The 21055-nt window shown below is 45.0% G+C and overlaps 1 protein-coding gene across 1 annotated transcript; it reads left to right on the plus strand.

Moving 5' to 3' along the window:
- On the plus strand, nucleotides 1-20092 carry nuak1b (NUAK family, SNF1-like kinase, 1b). The gene is made up of 7 exons (XM_030425843.1): nucleotides 1-398; nucleotides 5854-5974; nucleotides 10237-10388; nucleotides 11554-11619; nucleotides 11957-12076; nucleotides 14587-14719; nucleotides 15642-20092. Exons 1-7 carry the CDS (start codon nucleotides 84-86, stop codon nucleotides 16733-16735), a joined length of 2001 nt encoding a protein of 666 aa, XP_030281703.1. The 5' UTR covers nucleotides 1-83; the 3' UTR covers nucleotides 16736-20092.
- The last annotated feature ends 963 nt before the right edge of the window (nucleotides 20093-21055 follow it).

A 21055-nucleotide genomic window follows, 5' to 3' on the forward strand; every position in this document is an offset into this window, starting at 1 on the left:
TAAGTATTATATTATCGATTTTGTATTTTTAGGTAGGTAGTTTGATATATTTAACAGTGGGGAGGGTGTTTAAACGCGTTGAGATGGAAACTGCTTATTTATCGCCCCACCGGGGGGCAACCCGGCCCGCGGCCCAGAAGGGCCAAACCTCTGCGGGCAAGAAACCGGCGGGGGGCGACCTCCACCCTCCGGCTCCAGCTCCGGCTCCGCAGCCATCCCTGCACGCCGGCAACTCACCCGAAGAGACCCCGGCGAGCAGCGATGGGCGGAGGAACTCCGGCGTGAAGAAACACCACCACAAGCATAACCTGAAGCACCGCTACGAGCTGCTGGAGACGCTGGGAAGAGGCACCTACGGCAAAGTCAAGAAGGCCATCGAGCGGCACTCCGGAAGAGAGGTGAGCCACCGAGCAGCTGTCAACATCTGTCAGGGTGCTTTTTTTTCTTAAGTGCGTACACACGCTTCATAGACGGGCATGTATCTGTAGTACAAACACATGCACGTCCTCCCCCCTGGGAATCCCCCCCCCCCCACTTGCTCCAAAGGGCCCATGGGGGCCGGGGAGCTGTGGCTGCACACGACCTGTCCTATGCGGGGCCTCACGACCGGATGCTGGAGTGCAAATCCGGCCACTGACTGACTAATTTGACTTCAGTGATCCCAGCAAAAGCAAGCATCTCTGAAAAACAACTAACAGCCCCCCAGAGATTAAAACACCAGGGCCCACTCACTCTCTTGTGTAATGTTTGAGAATTTTTTTACACCCTTTCGGTTTTGTTTTGACGTGTTTGAGTGTCAGTGTCACTTGCTTTGAACCACTTTCTCTTTCTTTCTTAAAAACAAAAAAAGGTTGTTGATTGTCTACGCCATCATAAACAGCCGTTTGCTGTCGTGACCGTGCAGAACCAGCACGTCTCTCTAAATAATTTCACGTGCATGTGGCAAAATCTGACCCCTGAGCCTGTTCTGGCAGGACATGAGGAACTTTCCATGCACTGCGAATGCCAGGGGGAAACTTTAGCATAGGTCAACAAGCCCCCCCCCCCAACGGTTTCATAGCTCCTGGCGAATGCATGCTTGATAGGGGGACCGTAAAGCCTCTCCAGCAGGGCTTACTCTCTCTTGGCCTGTCCCACTTGGCTCTTTGTCCTTTTCGTCAGTATGTTTTCCGATTTATTATTACCATGGTAGCAGCGCTAATGTGAAGCATAATGCTTTCGCTAGCGTTGGACATGAGCGAGTTTGATGTACTGCTTCCCTAAGATTACTCAAATTGGCTCAAGTAGTTAGTACTGGGCAATTTATTGAAGGCTTATTTCGCTGAATGAGGTCTACGTGTGCTTACATTTGTAGTGTCTCTCCAATCGCGCTTCAAATCAAATCCTGCTTGCACTTATGTTCAAAATGGCCTACAAATATATTTTAGGAAGCGCATGAATACAGCCAAACCTTGCGCACAGAGGCCATTTATTAGGTACACCGAAGTAAAACTAATGCAGTCCAATAAATCCTACACAGAGAGGTGTCCCTGTTACCTCGCCTCACCTCACTGATATAAAGCTGCTGGACAAACTGTAAGAATCGTCTGTCAGCATTCAATAATTCCTTGTAGGTCAGAACTCTTCCTTTTCCCCTAAACCTGCTGCAAAGTCCTCGGCGCCACGTTCAGACTTAAAATAGCATGTCAGTAAAGTATAGCACTTCCCTGCACCACTGTGGGCGTTTGTATATCTTAGGGAAATCCTTTGAGAATCAACGCCTCGGCATACGGAGCACCAGCAGAAAACAGACAGACGGAGAGAGAGCGTGACGGGCCGGGCAGCCACCTCACGGGCCACGTGTGTCTGGCACTGCGTTGCTGGAGTGTACTTGACCTCTGACCCCGAAGGTGGTCCCTCGTGTCCATATGGCAGATACAGCAGTGCGGTGAGACTGTTATGCAATCACCCTGACTCCCTGTGCTTTTTCTCCTGTTTGGTTCCACGGACCAAATGAGAAGAGCAGAGAGAGAGAGAGCAAAGACCGAGGAAGTTTTTGTGCATGTGTGCACGTGTGGGGCGAGCTGAAGGCACTTGAGGAAGATTGATTTGATGTGGGCACACTCAGTGTGTCAGCAAAAGTGGAACTGAGCGACTGTCTGCTTTAATCTGCCAAGCTATATGTTGCGCTGCTCGGCGGCTCGGTGGAAACCCAACATTACACGGGGGGGAAGTTGATCATAGGAGCCATAGTTAGGATACGTGACACATGCAAAAAGCCTGTGTGTTTGTGCACGCCTCTCGGAGATGCGTTTCATGTTTGCACACTCGTGAGAGAGAGACTGCGTGATATCTAAATGACAACGGAGAGAGAGAAAAAAAGTTGCGGTGACAGTGGGGCCTAAAATGGGCAGTGACACATGAAAGGCCATCCACAGCAGGAAATGAGATTGGAGGGGAAGGTTAATATCCTGTATGGGGGATCCATCACAGACAGGAGGGGGTGGTAAGTTAGCACAGAGACACAGGGAAAGCCCACCACCATAACAAGAGAGAGGGGCAGCCTTAGTTAACGGGGTTAGAGAGTCATATTAATATGAGCTTAAAGCACCAGATTACATCACCCCCCAACAATGGATTCACTGGAGAGGTACGTGAGAGGGGAAAACACGGACATTCCTCTGCTATATGTGGTGCCGCTGATGAGGTATTATGATTCCTGGCTGAGTTTGAGAATATAGTTCTCTGGAAAACTGACGGGCCTCTTCCTCCCACTCACTCTCTCTTTCTCCCCCCTCCCATCCTAACTCTGAGTCAGACACAGACACACACACACACACACACACACGCACGCACACACACACACACGCTCACTCGCCACAACAGATGATCATGATCTTTAGAACAGGCAGGGAAGGGTGAACTTGTGATGAATACTTCATCTATTTTAATGGCCTGAGAAAACGCAAGAAGATGTCAGGCTCCAGTGAAGCAAAACATGGACTTTCACTTCAAACAAGCTGTGTGTTGCGAATGAGCGCGGGGGGGAGTCCAGACGAGGCCGACCCCATACCTGGCAGGGGCCGGCGTGGGCAGTAGTGCGATGCCTGTTTACTGTGAGTGACAGTAATAGGGATCCACTTAAGGACAAGCGTAGCTGTGTCAGCCAGCCAGGCCAGCTGGCAAGTGGCTGATCTGCAGTCCTGTTTAATGATCCACATCGGGGTCAGGGCAGGGGAACATGAGGAGATACACAAGAGATACCTGGCTTTGTCTCAAGCTTGGTGTGGGAGAGCTGGCTCATTCAGCGAAGTTCAGCGTTCAGCTAGGAATTAAGATCGCGGCTGTTAAAGTTTGATTATCACCCTTGCAGGAGAAAGTTTATTTGCCTGCGTGCGTGTTGTTTTCGTTGGCACTCTGTCAGTTGTTGCCTAGGTTAATGAATTCCTGACATTAAATCCAGGAAGGTGACTCATGCATTCTGAACGTTGAAGTTCCTCACATTTTGGGGATCAGCGGTAAAATGTTGATGAATCTGATGAGGTAAGGGAAAAAGTCGGCGTTAAGACACAACCAACTTTGACCAATTATAGATGCAGCGTGTGGACCCCCTGCACCCCATCTTGTTTATTAGGGTATCGTTTCTTTAAATTCTATGTAATCAAGGCCACGCTCTGGAAGGGAACTATTCCGGTTTGGGGCTATTTTTATTGATGTACACGGTAATTAGCTTGGCACTCACTACTGCCTGCGGTTTGCGCTGCATGAAATAAAGCCGGGCTCCTCAGAATACTACTGCTCGGCAAGGAGAGGACAAAAGTTTAAACTAACAGAATTCAGAGCAAACAGACTCTATACCGGCCTGATCAAAGCCAAACCAGGGACTCAATCCAGAATGTTTAGGCTACAATTATAGTGACATGTGCTAGACTGTGTACTCTCGATTGGTTTATTTGGAGGAGGCCGCTAACCTCTCATTTAAGGAGTGCAAGGCTAGAGGTTTGAATGTATCCAGTTGCGGCGGAACCCGTACCCCGGTGGCAATGTCACAGCGAAGAATCTCTCAAATCAAGTGGAGTTGTTGACTGCTGAACGCCCTACAGCAGGCCTGTTGGCAAGGGAAGTAGAGTGAATCACTTCCTCGACTCCTGCCCGTTCTACTGATCCCTCCATAAAACTCCCAGCAGGCCAGCTTTTTCTTCTTTTTTTTTAAAGTAGGCCATTAGCTGTTAATCAGAATGACTAAAAATAAGAGAGTGGGTAATGATTTAATGACTTCTCAAGGAGTTTTTGACATGGAAGGAAACGCGGCTGTGAAGGTGAGCGCTGACGTGTGATTTATGGAGGAGCAAGCTGACCTCGGTGCCTCCCTGCCCTTCCTTCAGACACCATGAATATTTAACACCTTGCGCGCCTCTTTTTCAGGATACTTGTGATGGTTGGTCCATCCATTTTGGTGCGGACTGAAATATTCCAACAACTATTGCAATGATTAGTCAATTAATCGATTTGCTGGATCGAAAGAAGAGTAATCGCCAACTGTTTTGACAACCGATTAATCGTTTCAGTCATTGCTCAAGCAAAAATTGTTTAGCATTTCCTGGTTCCAGCTCCTTAATTCTGAGGATTTGCTGGTTTTCTTTGACATTTTGGATCATAAATGAGGAGTCTTTGGGTTTTGGACTTGATTGGATTGACAACAAAAGCTATTTAAAGACATTTTATAGACTTGCAGCCCAATCTCAAATCTCAGGCTCGTTCAGTGTCCAGAGGATGAAGCCTACTCACTTTGGTTATTCCTTGCACCACCATGTGGTTCACATTTGTGGTTTTGAGAGAAATATCTCCACAACTATTCAATGGAATGGAAATGTAGAACAGATATTCATCGCTCCGACTAGATGAACTGCAGCAACTTTGAACTTTTCCTCTGGTGCCATCATCAGGCCAAGATGCAACACTTTTTTAAGACTTTTATGACTAAACATCTGCAAATCTTATGACATTCCCATCAGCCTCAGCTGCATGCAAGACGCTAAACTAAGATGTTTAATATAAACCTGCAAACATGAACATTGTCATTACAGGCATGATAGCAGCGCTGTGTACTAGCTATAAAATCTGTTTTTTTTCAACAGCAGCTGCTTTCAGAAAGTTGCCATGGAAACCCCCCTGTTTCCCCGTGGGAATCTGACTTCTGATCTCTCTGTTAGAGACGGGTTGGAGGCGCAGATAAGGAACCCAGCCCAAACACTGACTAATGCCTGGTTAAATGCAGGCCCAGGCCCTGAAGGAGTCAAAGCAAGCCTTCCATTATGGCACCACGTGTCAGGTTGTTTTCCTCAAAGGGAGCACAAAGAGAGCCCCGTCATTTTAGTTCGTACAGAAAAGAGGTCGAGGTAAATTACACAGTGTGAGACAAAGATGACACCACCTCCACCTTCTTGAGTCATCTGGCTGTGGATGTCGAGAAAAGAAAAAGGGCCTGGTGATGATGAGCTCAAAGGGTGATAGAGAGGCCCTGTAGAGCTCCTGAGAGCAGATGTACATGAGGTTGATGAAGTGCACAGAGTTTATAAGTGAAAGAACCTGTAGCAGTACGGACTGAGTTGCCTCACATGTTTTTCAGACAGGCAGACGTCACGTGGTGTACAGTAAAGAGACAGGTCCTCTGTAAAGTTCACTGATAAGATAAAGAATGTGAGTTATATCTGTCGTCCTTTAGTCTTCTCTGGTCAAGTCCCTTTCCAAGTTATGTCAACATTTCTATGCCTCTGTTTCAGTTACTTTCAAGGCTTCAATTGCTTTAAAAACCCTATAGTCTATGTTTCTATACGTCATCTGATCAAGGCGTCTTCTGTCCTCTGCCTCCAGGTGGCTATCAAGTCGATTCGGAAGGAGAAGATCAAGGATGAGCAGGACATGGTTCACATCCGCAGAGAGATCGAGATCATGTCATCCCTCCGCCACCCACACATCATTTCTATATATGAAGGTGAGAGTCCCGTGCGCTCGTTTGACTTGAGCGCACATAAACAAAAAACATGCATGTCCAAAACTCACCCCTCCCTCGGCTCACTCAGCACTTGTGGAAGAGCGGCAGGATTGTCGTGTTATGACATGCAGATGTCATAATAAGACCTGGACTACAGCTCTGGGATGTTATTCATCTTCTCTGCTCCGTCTGGCTGCCTGGGCCAGTAAAAGTTTGGATGGCTTTGACAGTGTGCATCTGGACCTCTCTGAATGCGCGCGTGCGTGTGTGTGCGTGCGCATGTGTATGTGTTGAACGTTTGTGTGTGTAAGAGCGGTGGTATTCTAAGGGATTGCCTCTCCCACATCTAAGAGGTCTCATCTCTTGTCTTCTCTGGTCTTGATCTCAGGGCCAGACATCTGCTGATGCTTAGAGACAACTGCAGCTGGGGCCCAGACTGTACTTGTGCATGTGTGTCTTTGCATATGAGCCTGTGTGCATGGCATTGTGTGTTTAGCTAGGGAGACACAGGATTGACCCCAGTCACCCAGGCCTGCACCCTGTCTGACTCTGGTCCAGTGCTATGCAGAGGGAGGAAAGGCCTTAAGCCTTCCCTGGAGCAACGTCAACTTAAATCTACCCCAGGAAGCAACTCTCTAAATATCAAAGCCTTCCAGTCAGGCTTAAATGGCTCACTTATTTACTCTTGGGGACCTCCTTTTTTCATATGAATCCTTTTGAATGACCTTAACCTTGCTGAAAGAAACATAGATTAGAATTAATGGTAAGTGTAAAGGTTGAACAATTCCCATTGAATTCTTTCAACATATTGCTTGCAATTAATCATCCCTCATAATGTCGTCTGGGCCTATGTGCAGGCAATTAAAGTCACAAGGCGCTGCAGTGTGAGTCGGTTTCATATGATTTGTTGCGCGTGACTATTTTTGTGCCTGTGTCAACAAAGCAACGGTTTCTATGACCTTTTCAGGATAGCTGCCCTGGCACAATAGCAGCCGGTTGTGTGCCACTGCCCAGACTGGTCTGTCGACTTACAGTCCGCGGCTCGTTATCAACAATATGTGACAAACATCGCTGTTTGTCATGGGAACGTGCCAGCAGTCAGCTGAGGTGCAGCCGAGTTTGATGTGTTTTGCAGGAGAATGATTAAAAAGAACGGCAAGCTTTGTAAACTCGGGGAAGGCTGTATGTCGTTCTAATGTGTGCCGCCGCTGCCACACCGACCAACTCCGCCAGACTCGTTGCCCTCGCTCTCTTTCTCTCTCTCTCCTCAAAACCCAGCGTTTACTGTTGTGGCCTGGCCTCCACCCAGCCTCGCTTTAGAGACATATAGGAGGCCCCAAGATTTGTGTATCCGGCAACACCCTCTTCAACAGCCCCTGCTAACTGCCTTGTGTGAAGCAAAGCTGAACCAGATGCGTGAGCGAAGATGGATTTGTACCACTCCCTCACATTCTGCATCCATCAGCATGCTGTGCAGGGATTTTGCTCTCCGCTCCTTAGGCATAACTAAGTACCCCAGTCCCCCCCCTTTTTAAACAAACAGTCAACCCCGAGGAATGCTGTAAATGCAAAAAAACGACCTAAATGTTAGAAGTGTGTACATGTACTGTATGTAGTGACCGCTGAAGTGAAGGTATAGTTTGACGTTCTTGAAAATAGACTTTTCTTAGTATCTTCTGTGAAAAGTTAGATGAGAAGATAGACACCGCTCTTGTGTGTGTGCAGTGAATACGATACTACAGCCAGCACCGTACTGTATAGATATATAGTTTGTAAAGTGTTTCTGATCTTCTCAGCTAAGTATCAGCAAAAAAACAGTAAAAGCAAGTATATTTCCCAAAATATCAAATAACTCCTTTATGAGCAAAAAGGGAAATAAGATGATCTAACTTTAGAACAGACATAAAACCATAAACCCCGCTGTGAGCCATAATTGTTATGGCACTCATTATCCTGCATTCTTAAAAAGTGACACAAGCCTAGATGTTTCTTTAAACTGGAGATATTTTGTTGTGGAAGCAACAAAGCAGCAAAGAAGTTGTTGTGGCACCAGTAAAGACCGACGGTAAGGTCGGTAATAAAACATCTAAACCAAACCAAACTATTGTCTATCAGTAGCATAGCATTAGTACATTGTAAGTCAATGATATAGTTCATAGAATAGTTAACGGTTGTATTTCACAAGTCCTGTGTAGAGCTACAAAATAACAATCATTTTCATTATCGATGAAACTTGATGATTTTCTTCACAATTAAAAAATCTGAAAAATGCTCTTCACAGTTTTCCACTCAGCCCACAGTGACGTCTTTGAATTGTGTCTTTTGTCCAGCGAACAGTGCAAAACCCAATGACTCATCGCTTATTATCATAAATGACAATGAAAGGCGTGCTCGGCGTACATCTAAGAAGCTGGAAACATCATCAAGTATCAGAAGAGTTTGCGATTCAAGGTGCGCTATGTAGTTTTGAGGAAGAAATTTTAATCAGAAGATCTTATAAATCTAATCTTTAAAATTAATTCTTTATTATTTGACAGTTTTCAGTGGACAACACAGTTTTATACAGTTTTACTTACTAATATCTACGTTTCTGACAAACAGTGCTCTGGTGAACCTTTTCTCCATTGAGGACTTATTTATTCTGTTACAGGGAAAAATATTTTTTTGTTTTTGTTTGTATTATTACCTTATTTATATCTGAAATATCATGATTCTGAGTTTGAATGATTCTTTTCAAAGCTGCGTAGTGCACCTTAAATTTTATTTTAAAGGACGAGTCGTCTAGTAATTGCAGCTCTATTGTTCTGTATCACAGTTTCTAACATTTCTCCTCTTTCTGCCAACTAATCAAGCTTGCAACAGTGGTCCATCATCAGTGCAGGCATTCGGACAATAGGTGCTAATTACTCAGATGTGAGGGCTTGACCTGTGAACAAAAGCCCAATGAGTGACAGCGAGGCTGTAGTGGTGGCTGGCTTACCCAACGAGCTGTAACAAACCCGAGTTATGTAAGCCAGGTAATTACTTCACCACCAGGGGTCAAAGGTAAAAGGGAGTGCAAGCTGAGAGCAGGCTCTCCAAGCACAACCCCAGCAGATCACTGTGAAAGTCACCCCAGGTCACAGCTCTGTCCACCAATCAGAGGGCTGGAACTGCTCTGCCCACGCGGATGCTTGGCTTACATCCCCGTCTGTTGCTTCACGAGCAGACGGACAGTCACAATTGGGGAGCATTACCATCACTCAACGACTCTGTGTTTTTGTAGAGGATTATATCTTTAAAAGGAGCCTGGGAGGAGAGTGAGGAAAGTAGTGTGACAAACTATGAAGGTGCTCACTCAAGGGTGCAGAAAGCAGAGGCCCTCACCCCCGGTGACCCTGCTGTGTGGGAAAATCCACCCACACAATAAGGAGCAACATGGCTGACTGTGTTGTTGTCATCTCCTCAGTATTCCCTCTGTCCTTCTTCTCTCTCTCTCTCTCTCTGCCATAACCATTTTCATTCCCTTCATGCCAAGGCGCTGGGAGAGATGCATGATGCCAAGTTGAAATTATACACCAGGAGGCTGAATACTGACACAGAATGATATGTTTGGTGACTGCAGCTGGATGGTAAAACAACTGCAATAACATTACTTTCTCCAATCACCAGATGTGTTATAGGTCACCAGAGGAAGAGGAAGTTGCACCGTGTCGCCATAACAAACTGTTATACAATAATTTGCTCAATGTTTTCCAGTCAGATGGACTCTGTACAGTGGCTGAGAATGTGGGAGCGTGTTGTGAAATGTGTTGACGTGATGTGAAGTTGAAGCGTGATGTGTCAAGGGCATCGCTTGACACTTGCGTTGTGCCCTCTTTTCTGTGAGGCTAACTCTCCTTGACTCGGTTGCTGCTTTCTCTCTGTTTTTTTCACCGCGCTCCCCTCGCACTGGTCTCTGAGGAGTGGGCTTGATTGAGTTAACAAACCCCTCCCTGCAATGTTGTAGAGGAGCCAGACACACGAGGTGGGGTTCGGGTGATGTAACCCTACGAGAAAGTGTAGCGATGCAATATGCTTCTCTGGAATTTGGACTCCTGATCCAAAACTGAAGGGGGGTGAACTATTTTGCCGTTTTTTTGTTGTTTTTTTGCATAACAGTGTCCATTTGTGATTTTAACATGACAGAATGAACCTGGATTGACCTTATAAGGTGTCCTCCCGTCTCTCTCGCTGTCATGTTTTCCTGAAAAATGTTCAATTGTTTTCTTATCGTTTCTCAGTGTTTGAGAACAAGGACAAGATCGTGATTGTGATGGAGTATGCCAGCAAGGGCGAGCTGTATGACTACATCAGCGAGCGCCGCCGCCTGAGCGAGCGGGAGACGCGACACTTCTTCAGACAGATAGTCTCCGCCGTGCACCACTGCCACAAGGTGAGAAAACCCATACCATATCGATGAGCATATGTGTTTTTTTTTTTTGGTCACCTTAAATCCCTCTTTGTCTCTCTCACACACACGCACACCCAGATTTTGTTTTCCAAGCCGAAGCGTGCTCTTTGTAACATTAACCATGCTTCTCCAAAGTCAGCCTTCCAGCCAGTTAATCTGCAGGCCCTACACAGTATGCTTTTCTTGGCGTGCTGGTTTCAGGGAGTCATCTGTTTCTGAGTGAAGATGAAACACAGGCCAGTTTAATTCAGGCTTACGCTCCGATTACAGAGCACCAAACAGGCTAGGCATTAATTCTTTCCTCATCTGTTGACACGCTGATGGATGTCCCGAGATACCCCCGGAGCCCCTCCCCAGAGATTCAGCCCCAGCCGCACCCACTTCAACCCATGTTCCACACCTCGCTAACTCCCTTCTAAAACCCCCAAGGTCCCAGGGCTTGTTTGGATGGGCTCCCCTCTTGTCATGCTCATCCCAGCTGTAGATAGAGATGATGTCATGATGCCTCAGATAGGAGAGTCCCAGACAGCCATGAATGATGAATCATCACTACCAAGCACTACCTCCCGCCGGGTGGGGTGGTGTGAGTCACTGACACAACAAGCAAGCAAACATTTCTTCCTTGTATCCACCAATCAGGGTCACGTGAACACAAGCTTCCTGCCAGGCAGTCACCAATGAGCGATTCAATGCAGAACGCAACCCTCGAGGTGGGGGGTTGATGGGTGAAGTCACTCCTCCACATCTAGGCTGGGTGCTGTCTGTCTGCATACCACATGTTAATTCCAGGGTGATTTTTTTTTAAACCCGAGCATTAACGGCAAAGTTGTTTTTTAATCCTGAGATGTTGTGAGAACATCATTCATACAGGCTGGTAATTACAGGCTCATGTTTATTTGACACATGTGAGTCGGTTTGAAAAGGAAAATGGCAGCAGATGTCAGCATAAAGACCCCAGAGGGGACAAGACCAATTAAAGAGTACTAGACCAACAGGCTGCATTGATTTCCCCCGAGAGCCGCGTGCTAGCTTTGTCGGAGTAAATCATCTCTTAATACAACGGACTGTTCAGTACTTGGATAGATGAATAACACACCGATAGATGAACCAATCATTAGTTAGTTTTTTTTTTCTGATTGTCTTTCAGAATGGAGTGGTGCACAGGGATCTGAAACTGGAAAATGTGCTACTGGATGAAAACTGTAATATTAAGGTAAGTTTTGCCCCTTGATTTGTGCTGCAGGGCTATAAAACCTGAATTCAAATGATTTTTTTGATTAATGCAAAGCTGCAACAGATAGTCGATCAGTCAGTTAGTTGATCATAAGAAAATGAATCGGCAAATAGTTTGATTATCCTTTAACCTTTTTTAGTCATTCAAGCAAAAGCAAAAGTCAAGGCAAAATGTTGATTTGCTTGTTCCAGCTTCTTAAATGTACAGATTTGCAGCTTTTCTTTGTCATTTCTGTTAGGACAAAAGAAATGATTGGAAATCAGAGCATTTTCCCCCTTTTTTTTGTTTGTTGACATTTTCACCTCTGTTTCCACAGATTGCTGACTTCGGGCTGTCCAACCTCTACCATAAGGACAAGCTTCTGCAAACCTTCTGCGGCAGCCCGCTCTACGCTTCACCAGAGATCGTCAATGGGAGACCGTACCGTGGCCCAGAGGTGAGACCCAGTGAACCAGAACATGACAATGACTGAAACCACATCTGTTTGTGTGTGAACTTAAAGGAGAACTTCGGTCGATTTAAACATGCAGCTTCATTGCTCAAGCTACCCTTGACTTGCCAGTACCGAAGACGCGAACAAATTTGGTCCAGCCATTACAGAGCTCCTTGAACGGAGACTTAGCATTGAACGCTAACAGCATGGGGTCAGAACTTTACACTGTGTTTTAAGCATCTTAACATGCTCCACATCTCACACCGAAAGTTATGCAACATCATTAGACACCTTAGCACACCGCACTGTAGCGTGTATGACTCAAACTGAATAAAAAAGTAGTTAAAACAGTATGTTTGTGCAAGGAGCTACTAACCTGTTTGTTGACATCCGTGTCTTCCGGTAGCTAGACCAAACTAGTCAATACGTCGAGCCTGCACTTACTCCCTCACTGGCGGAGACGGAAACGTAATCCAGCATTTTCGTATTTATGTTCATAATGTACATGTCCATGTTACAGCCTGTCATGAGCCATGAGCCTTACAATAGCCTGTTAAGCCTGTTAAGTGCACACTCGATGGATATGCTAGTTTGGTCTAGCTACCGGAACACGCAGATGTCAACAAACAGGTAAGTAGCTGCTTGCACAAACACACTATTTTAACTACTTTTTTATTCATTTTGAGTCATACACGCTACAGTGCTGTGAGCTAAGGTGTCTGCTGATGTTGCATAACTTTTGGTGTGAGATGTGGAGCATGTTAAGACGCTTAAAACACAGTGCAAAGTTCTGACCCCATGCTGTTAGCGTTCAATGCTACATCTCCGTTCACGGAGCTCTGTAATGGCTGGACCAAATTTGTTCGCGTCTTCGGCAAGTCAAGGGTAGCTTGAGCAATGAAGCTGCGTGTTTAAATCGACCGAAGTTCTCCTTTAATATTCAGGACATGGTTTCCTTTTTATGCTTCCATCATCATCATCATTATTGTCCTCCTTTGCTGTTAAATGTGGTGCGAAGTTTTTTTTAATCATTATTATATCACCAGTGATTATCATCGTCGCATACACAAAGGGGTGGATAGGCTTTATTTTTTTTGTCTCTTTGATGGGATTACTATTAGTCTCCAGTCAAAGGGAGGTCTCACTTGCAGCTCCCCAGCAGGGCCACAGATACCGTCTGCGTCCCTCCCCTTCCTACAATGCCGTGGTCCTTTGAAGTGAGGAACTGGAGGATAGTTTTCGCTCACTTTCTCATCATCTTAATGGGATCAGAATGAGCTCCACAACCTCAAAAAGACGCTTATGGTCAAAGTCGAATAGTTTTGGTGAAACAAAGAGTGAAAATGTCTCCCCGAAGCCGCATATCTAGCCATTCCAGAGTCATTGTGAAGGGCGTTGTCTTTGAAATTGCATAAGTTACACAAAACAAAGCAACAGCGGGAGGAAAAAAACTCGCATTTTTAGATATTCAACTTCAACCGTTCAATTTAGCGTAATTCACTATAATTTACTCCAGAGTGCTAAAAACTACAGCAGTCCGATCGCAATCGAAATTACAGAACCTCAGTTGGGGTGAGGCCACAAATTACAGCAAACACAGGCAACGAAAATAGAACACAACAATAGTGCGTGCCCTGTCTCGCCCTTGGGAATGGACCAACGGCAACAGGAGAGTGAAACATTCTTGATGTGGGTCCAGATTCTTAGAGGAAGTACACCAGCTCCCTAACTGGCCCTATCTGATTTCCCCTTCCTAGACTATGTCTCAGAGCTTCAGCATACCGCCATCAGAAGCACATTCCATCTCATCTCATCCTCCTTTTAACCACAGTCTACACACGTCACATTTGACTCTTTGTCTCACAAACACACATTGAGACAGGTCATCTGTTTGTCTCCGGCGACTCGTCAGGAGCCAGGATATCACTCTGCCATCTCTGCCGGACTCATTACCCCCTCTCATTCCCACCACTTCCCACGTGGCTCTGCACCTCCTCATGCCCCAGACACAAAGTCTTATGTAACCGCTTCCTTAGAAAACCACATTGCATTAGGTTGGTGGTCAGAAAGTGCTTGCTTCTGCCTGACAGAGCAGGAGAGAGAGGGGGTTGAAGGAGAGGATTTATCTGTGTGGAAACGGGCCATTTCCCACCAGATTACTGGCATTTGTCATTACTTCTATTGAAGACGCACTGGAGAAGCGCTGCGGTGTCACAGTCTCTCCAACAGAGATGTTCTTGTTTGAAGAAAGTGATTGTGGTGCTTTTTATTGGCAAAGTAAACTCAAGAGCACAACTCAGAGGTCCGTAATGATGTTTTAACTGAGCTGGGCATATTACACAGCTCTTATTTTAATGGAATGAATCACTAATCAGAACAGGACTGCAACAGGAAGGCAGCGTTTCCATTACATAAGGCCAGATGAAACACACCTCAACTTTTTGTTTATCTATCAGATGTCTCATTTGATCGCTGAATGAGCTGTTTTGTGACCATTTTTTTGCCGTCACCAGGTGGACAGCTGGGCTCTGGGGGTGCTGCTGTATACCCTGGTCTACGGGACCATGCCATTCGATGGAGGAGACCACAGGAACCTCATTCGCCAGATTAGCAACGGCGAGTACAAAGAACCCACTCAGTCTTCAGGTACTGCAGGACACTCTGTTTATCTACTGCCTTCTCATGATGCTGGGGAAATACACTTGATCCCAGTTCCCTTTATAAATCTATGTCGTAAACTATACTTAGCAAATCTAGTTCAGCCGGACCACAAATAGAGTCAGAAGGGTGCACCACTTGCCTGAAAGGGAAACCAATGACCCCTGACTTTCTGTCTATAAAGTGTACAGGACTCGCTTCTTTATGTTAACTCCAGAAAATACTTGAAAGTCTTTGAGATGTTGGCCCATAAACTGCTGAATGGAATACGGATCAGAGTAGTGTTGGTGTACACCTTATTAGAATCTGCCCCATCCATTCTGTATGATGCTCAATGGCCTTTTTGTCCAGACATTATCAAGAAACTCACTAACATCAGCTGAGCCACAAAATTTTACATGTTTTATTTATCTAAAGTGTTCAAATACTCAGCTTTATGGCAGGAACTGGAATGCAAACTTCAATGTGAAAATAGTTAGTTTTTTTTATTGAGTTCTGAATGTAATTTACCGGCAAAGACATTCATATGGTGTGAATTTTATTGCGTTATTTAACTGAGGATGCATTGCTGCGGTTTATAAAGATCAATGGAGAAATAATCATTTCAACTATTTAGTGGCTAATACTTTTAGTTAGGAAACAAAAGCACTGTGGTTGTTTTTTCAAAGACTTCAAATTGAATAAATGGAACTGATCTAAAAAAACATACAAAAAAAAAAATCTAGGATGTCAGAAACAATTTTATCATCAACTATTCTATTGTTTCAAGAAAACCCACATCAACCACAGCCGGTTTCACAGTTATGAATTAGGACAGCCTCGACCTCCAGTAGTCTGTTATAGCATGTATTTTATATTATTGAGTTGTATGAGATAGTTTACAGATTGTCCCTGTTCTGTGTCCTGCTAGATGCCCGTGGACTGATTCGCTGGATGCTGATGGTGAACCCTGAACGCCGGGCCACAGTGGAGGACATAGCCAACCACTGGTGGGTAAACTGGGGCTGGAAAAACAGTGTGTGTGACTGCGAGACCCAACACGATCATGGAGGCTCGCCCATGCTGGCCCGCTTCATCGACTGGCAGAACCGCACTGAGCCACGTGGTTCTGGAGCCAAAGCTGCAGCCATGCCCCAGCTGCTGCGCCAGAGGCCCAAAAAGTCCAAGAAGGAAAATGTGGAGGCGGGACAGACCCACTGTGGAGCAGAGGACAAGCCGGGTCTAAAGAGACCCAAGGGGATCCTGAAGACCAGGGTTACTGAGGAGCAGCAGTCGGCCAATCTGGAAGAGGTGGAGTTGGGCCAGGTGGCGCTGCCTCAGCAGGCCGAAGTTGGACAGGAAGCCTCGAGCCCAGATCGGGAGGAGGAGGAGCCAAGTCTAGGAGAGGGCTCGCCAGCTAAGATGGTGCCCTCTCTGCCCAAGAAAGGCATCTTGAAGAACAACCAACAGCGGGAATCAGGGTACTACTCCTCACCAGAGCGCAGCGAGTCCTCCGAGCTTTTAGGAGGTGCCAGTATGTCTCTGCTAGCGACCTCCCCACCGAAGAGAGTGATGGGGAGAAAGGGCATCTTGAAGCGGAACGGCAAGTACTCCACCTACAGCGGGCCTCCTTCAGCGGCAGCGGTGGCTGGAGTCCTTGGCGAGCCTCCTCCTCCAACTGACTCTGGTCTGTCCCGCAGTCAGAGTCGGCCCTCCAGCATCGTCGGGGAGGACAGCTCTGTCCTGTCCCTGTCACCCACCTCCCTCAGTGGGGCTGAGTGGCATCCCTCCACCCCCCACCTCCGCCCAAACATCAGGGCCTGCGTCTCGGCTGAAAATCTGCTGCAGCTCGCCAACTTCAAGGGCTTCCAGGCTGCCCCGCCTCACCAGGGACCCAAGTTCAGCCGTGGCCCCAAAACGAAAGGCTCCCCGGGGGACAATGGCAGCTTCTCCTTGCTGGGGGACCTGGAGGACATGACTCAGGTGTACCAGCAAGCCCTGGACATCAGCAGCAACCTCACCTAACAAATAGGTGGCGGAGAGAGAAGAAGCTGATGGAATTGAACATGACTGTGTGTGTGTTTGTGTGTGTTCGTGTGTGTGTGTGAACAGATGTCTATGGGTGGCTTTAAACGACCAGTGTGTTACTGGGATACACCTTTTGGGGAGTTGTGGTTTTCCAAATGGGGGTGAAATCTTGATGGAAATTATGTGTCCACACACACGTACACACACAGATGTACACACTTAGGTGCACTTCTCTGGCCGGAGGAAATTTAGCTAAGGTTTTGTGAACAAGGGAGAGAAGGAGCTGGCACGAGAGAATGCCACCCAGTCTGCTTTCCCGGCCCGCCCATAGACATTGCTGTGTTCAACATGTTTACATATTCAGCAAGAAGGCAAGTTAGAATCACAAACGCAGCAACCAGAAACTGGTTGGCTCTCCTTGTACACCACCCATTTTGAGTTTGAGTTTACAAAAGCACCTTAAAACTCACACAGAGCAAATGCTGTTGTGATCTTTACTTCCTTTAGAAAAAAAAAAAAAAACACGAAACAAACCAGGGTCTTGTTCCAAAAATAACTGACATTGCTGATTATTTATTAATGTTTCCGTAGCTTTTAGTTGTAACTGGTGGGCGCTGGCTGTTACTGGAAGAGTTCAAAGCTCCTTGTGTCCAACTCTTTGTGTGGATCTGACATATATAATTCCTCAGTGATGAGAAACATATATATACTCAGCATATATAAGAACGTCTGCGCTTGTAAAACACGCAGGCAAATATACCTTCATAAAAGCGTATGTCCTATATATGTGTATGATACTAGGGAATATGTAGGAAGTGCCTTTTTTGATTCATAATAAAAATTATGTATGTCATTTCCTTAAAGTGGAGGGAAAAGCCAGGCCAACCTGTCACCAGTTGTGCTTTTATTTGTTTTAAACATTTGTGAATGTGGAGAGACCCAGGGCCTTCAGCACACAGCCGACTAGCTGTACTTGTTTTAAGGTTGATCTCAGACGGTCGAGATCAAACAGTCTCGTCTGCTCCCTCCCGTTCCTTCCACAAGTAGAATCACACACAGATATGCCAGGATCCACAGACCCTCCTCCTCTGTGTTCTTTGTCAGTGTTCAAGCCCATAGTTTGGTTTGTCAGCAGTTTAGGTGGCTCGGGTGAGCACAGATTTGCTGGCAGCGCCCGAGGTCTGGAGGGACTCACCTAGCGGGACATTTAGCGAAGGGGAGATGGCGCAGACACCATCTCACAGTCCTGGAATGTCCCTGGCTCTCTTAAACCTCGGTTGTTTCACGTTTTCGAGGCTACCTGGTAAAACAGGCTGTTTAGTGAGAGATTCAGTTTTTTTTTTGTTTTGTTTTTAGCCAAAGACGCGTAACGTTTCCATTGTCAGACAAGTTAATATTTTACCCAAAGCTCTTCAAAAAAGCCAAGTAAGGTGGTTTGTTTTAGCCTGCTGATGACACAGCAAATTCCTCAGACAAAGGCTTGAGACGTGTTGGTGCTGGAGATCTCTATCAGCCCCAGCCCCGACTCAGCACAGGTGGGAGCTGCGGTCCGTGCTCAGCCCTCCAGCTGTGTATACTAGTCCATTATGTCAACGAAGCACAATTAGCCAGCTATTGTTTTCATTTGACAGTAAGAAAGAGGCGGCGTGTCGAGATTTATAGCTAGAGGGAGAAGAAAAGAGTGTGAAGAAGTCGATGCATGAAAAGACGATGAGATTAGAGAGGACTTTCCTGCTGGAAAGGTCGAGGAGTTAGTGTTTTGAAGGAATTGTAATGTAGATTAGTGAAAGTAAAGAAAGTGAGTAGAAAGAGTAGATGGAAAGTTTTTTGTTGAATACCAAAGATGTGATGAGGTTTTGACATGATTCAGGGGAATGGATAGGTCGGGGACTAATGAGAGTCTTTTGGATTTAGGGAATCCCCATCGGTGAATGAAATCATCCCAACATTGGCTCTGCCTCGTGTTTTGTTTTCCTTTTCTTTTTGAGTTTTTATTTGAGATGCCAGAGGCTGTTGATACAGCTTGTCTGCAGGGTCGGTCAGAGTGTGTCCTGTGGGTTCTCTATGGCCTTTGAAAGTGTGTTCAACAGCAGCAGAAAAGTGGAAGAGCGGTTGACTGACATCATCCAAAATATCAAATGATGTGGATGGAAAACCATCGCAGTAGATGACCCAGAGGAAATAGATCACATGTGGAATGTTTCCCTCTCGTGTGAAGGAAAGGTCCTGGGTATGGATTCAAATGAAAGACCCGTCGCGTATTATATTGCATTTTATTGCCTTTTGTATTGCATTTTATTGTCAACTGGATTTACAGTGAGAAAATTATACTATGTTAGTATTTTGTTTTATTATGCCTCTGTTTTTGATTTTCCAAAATATAAGAAACTTAATATTGCTTTATGTTATGGCAGAAAAAATACTTCCTTCCTTGAAGTATTCGAATTTCTCTCCAGAAGCAGACACGTTTGATCTGAAATTGGTGTAGTGTCAGCTTTCCCCTGTTTTGATACAAAGCCAGAAACAACCTCCAAATGGCAAAACCAGCTCTTACAAATGAATTGAAACAGGGCAAAATGCAAGAATATCCACTAATGCATCAACAGCTGACTCTATGAGAATTGCATTTCCACCTCTACCAAAGCAGGGGAGCTCCACACTGCTGGAACAACACCAGTTGAAAAAGGAAATAAAGCAATGGAAAGAATCTGATGATGAAACTTTAACGCTGCCAAACTGGAATAAGTGGTGCATATCTGTTAGTTAGCAGAAAGTCTAATCATAGGAAAACTTGACTGGATATTGTTATGACAATAATAATAATTTGGTATTATTATGTTATTTAAGTATTATTTTTTGTTATGGCTCAATACTATTGTTGGCTATCGCCACAGTTTTGGTTTTATTTGATTTTTTCTTTTTTGTCTGTTGGTGATCCTGGACTGCCAAGGTGGATTAAGTTGTGTGCCTTTGGTATCTTTTATGAACTTTTTTTTTTTTTTGATAATGAAAAATTACTATCAATGTGTTTTTATACGTGTATTTATTGGTGATCAAGCCATTTAATTTGTTCTCAAAATACTCCCTGTTCATGCTTCGGCCCGCTTCGGACTGTGTGTGTTTTGCTCAGACGGACTGCACACAAAAATATGACTTGTTTGTTCCAAATAGAGTGGTATCATCTCATCGTAAATGCAGTGGCCAAGCGTGTTTTTTTTTTAAAAAGTGACAAATTCAATAGCAGTTCCTGAAATCCTGTAAAAATGTCTTAATTCATCCATCGGGGTGTATTTCTACTCAACACAATGCCTCTGTAGTACTGTATCAACTCAAATAAATGGATCTTGAAAGGTTTGTTTTTATGCTGTGTGTGGTCATTTTGAGTTTGCAAACAGTCTCCTCACTCTGTAATTAGTGGACAAGGAAACACTAATAAATATAGGTACAAAGTCTAAATTCACATTGCAGACACCCTCTGTCTCATTCACGAAATAGGCCAATAGGCCAAGATTGCTGTCTCTCTGACTATTAGGTTTTCCTCACGCACGTTTTTCCTTAAAGGAGCACTGTGTAGTTCTGAAGAAGAAATTCAAGCACAGAATTTTAATATTTACAATATTAATTAAGTAATAATACAAACTCAGAAATATTTATCTTTCCCCTAAGTGAACAAACAAGCTGTTCTCAGAGGAAAATAAGGTCCCCAGAACACTGTTTGAAGCTAGAAAAGTGGCAGGGTCCGCCACATGTAAACAAAGTAAAACAGTATGATATCTAGCAGTCCTTTATGGTCAGTTTGCCTATTCAGTTTATTCAGTCATGAAAACAAAGAAAGTTTGTTTATTTAGTTCATTTATGTATATAAAAAAGAAGATCTTTGTCTTCTGATTAAAATGTCCTCCCCAAAACTACATAGTGCACCTTTAATATGTTTATTCATGGAAAGATTGTGAACCTTACCCCTCTGCACAAGTTATTTATGATGAATCCAGTGGTGGAGTTGGATAAACAAATATTCCCAGAGATTAGACTGCGTCAGTACTACGCAAATGTTCACCACTCTTCTTACAGTAAGGTGTAAAGCAAGCTATTATTGGATGTCCTAATTTCTTGTCTTTTTTAAGAACATATGACCCAAAAACCTACATGAATGCACGAAGGAGGTCAGCAGCGGTGACCCACATTTGAAATCTTTCATTCTCACATAATGAATTAGATTAACTGACAAGGGGGAAAGGTTCAGGTCAAAATGCCAAATGACACAAGTAGGCTACAGGTCCTTTTGACTCAGTTTGAAAGAATGGGTTAAAACCTTGT

Source organism: Sparus aurata, chromosome 8 (genome assembly GCF_900880675.1).
Source record: "Sparus aurata chromosome 8, fSpaAur1.1, whole genome shotgun sequence".
NCBI classification, from domain to species: Eukaryota; Metazoa; Chordata; class Actinopteri; order Spariformes; family Sparidae; genus Sparus; species Sparus aurata.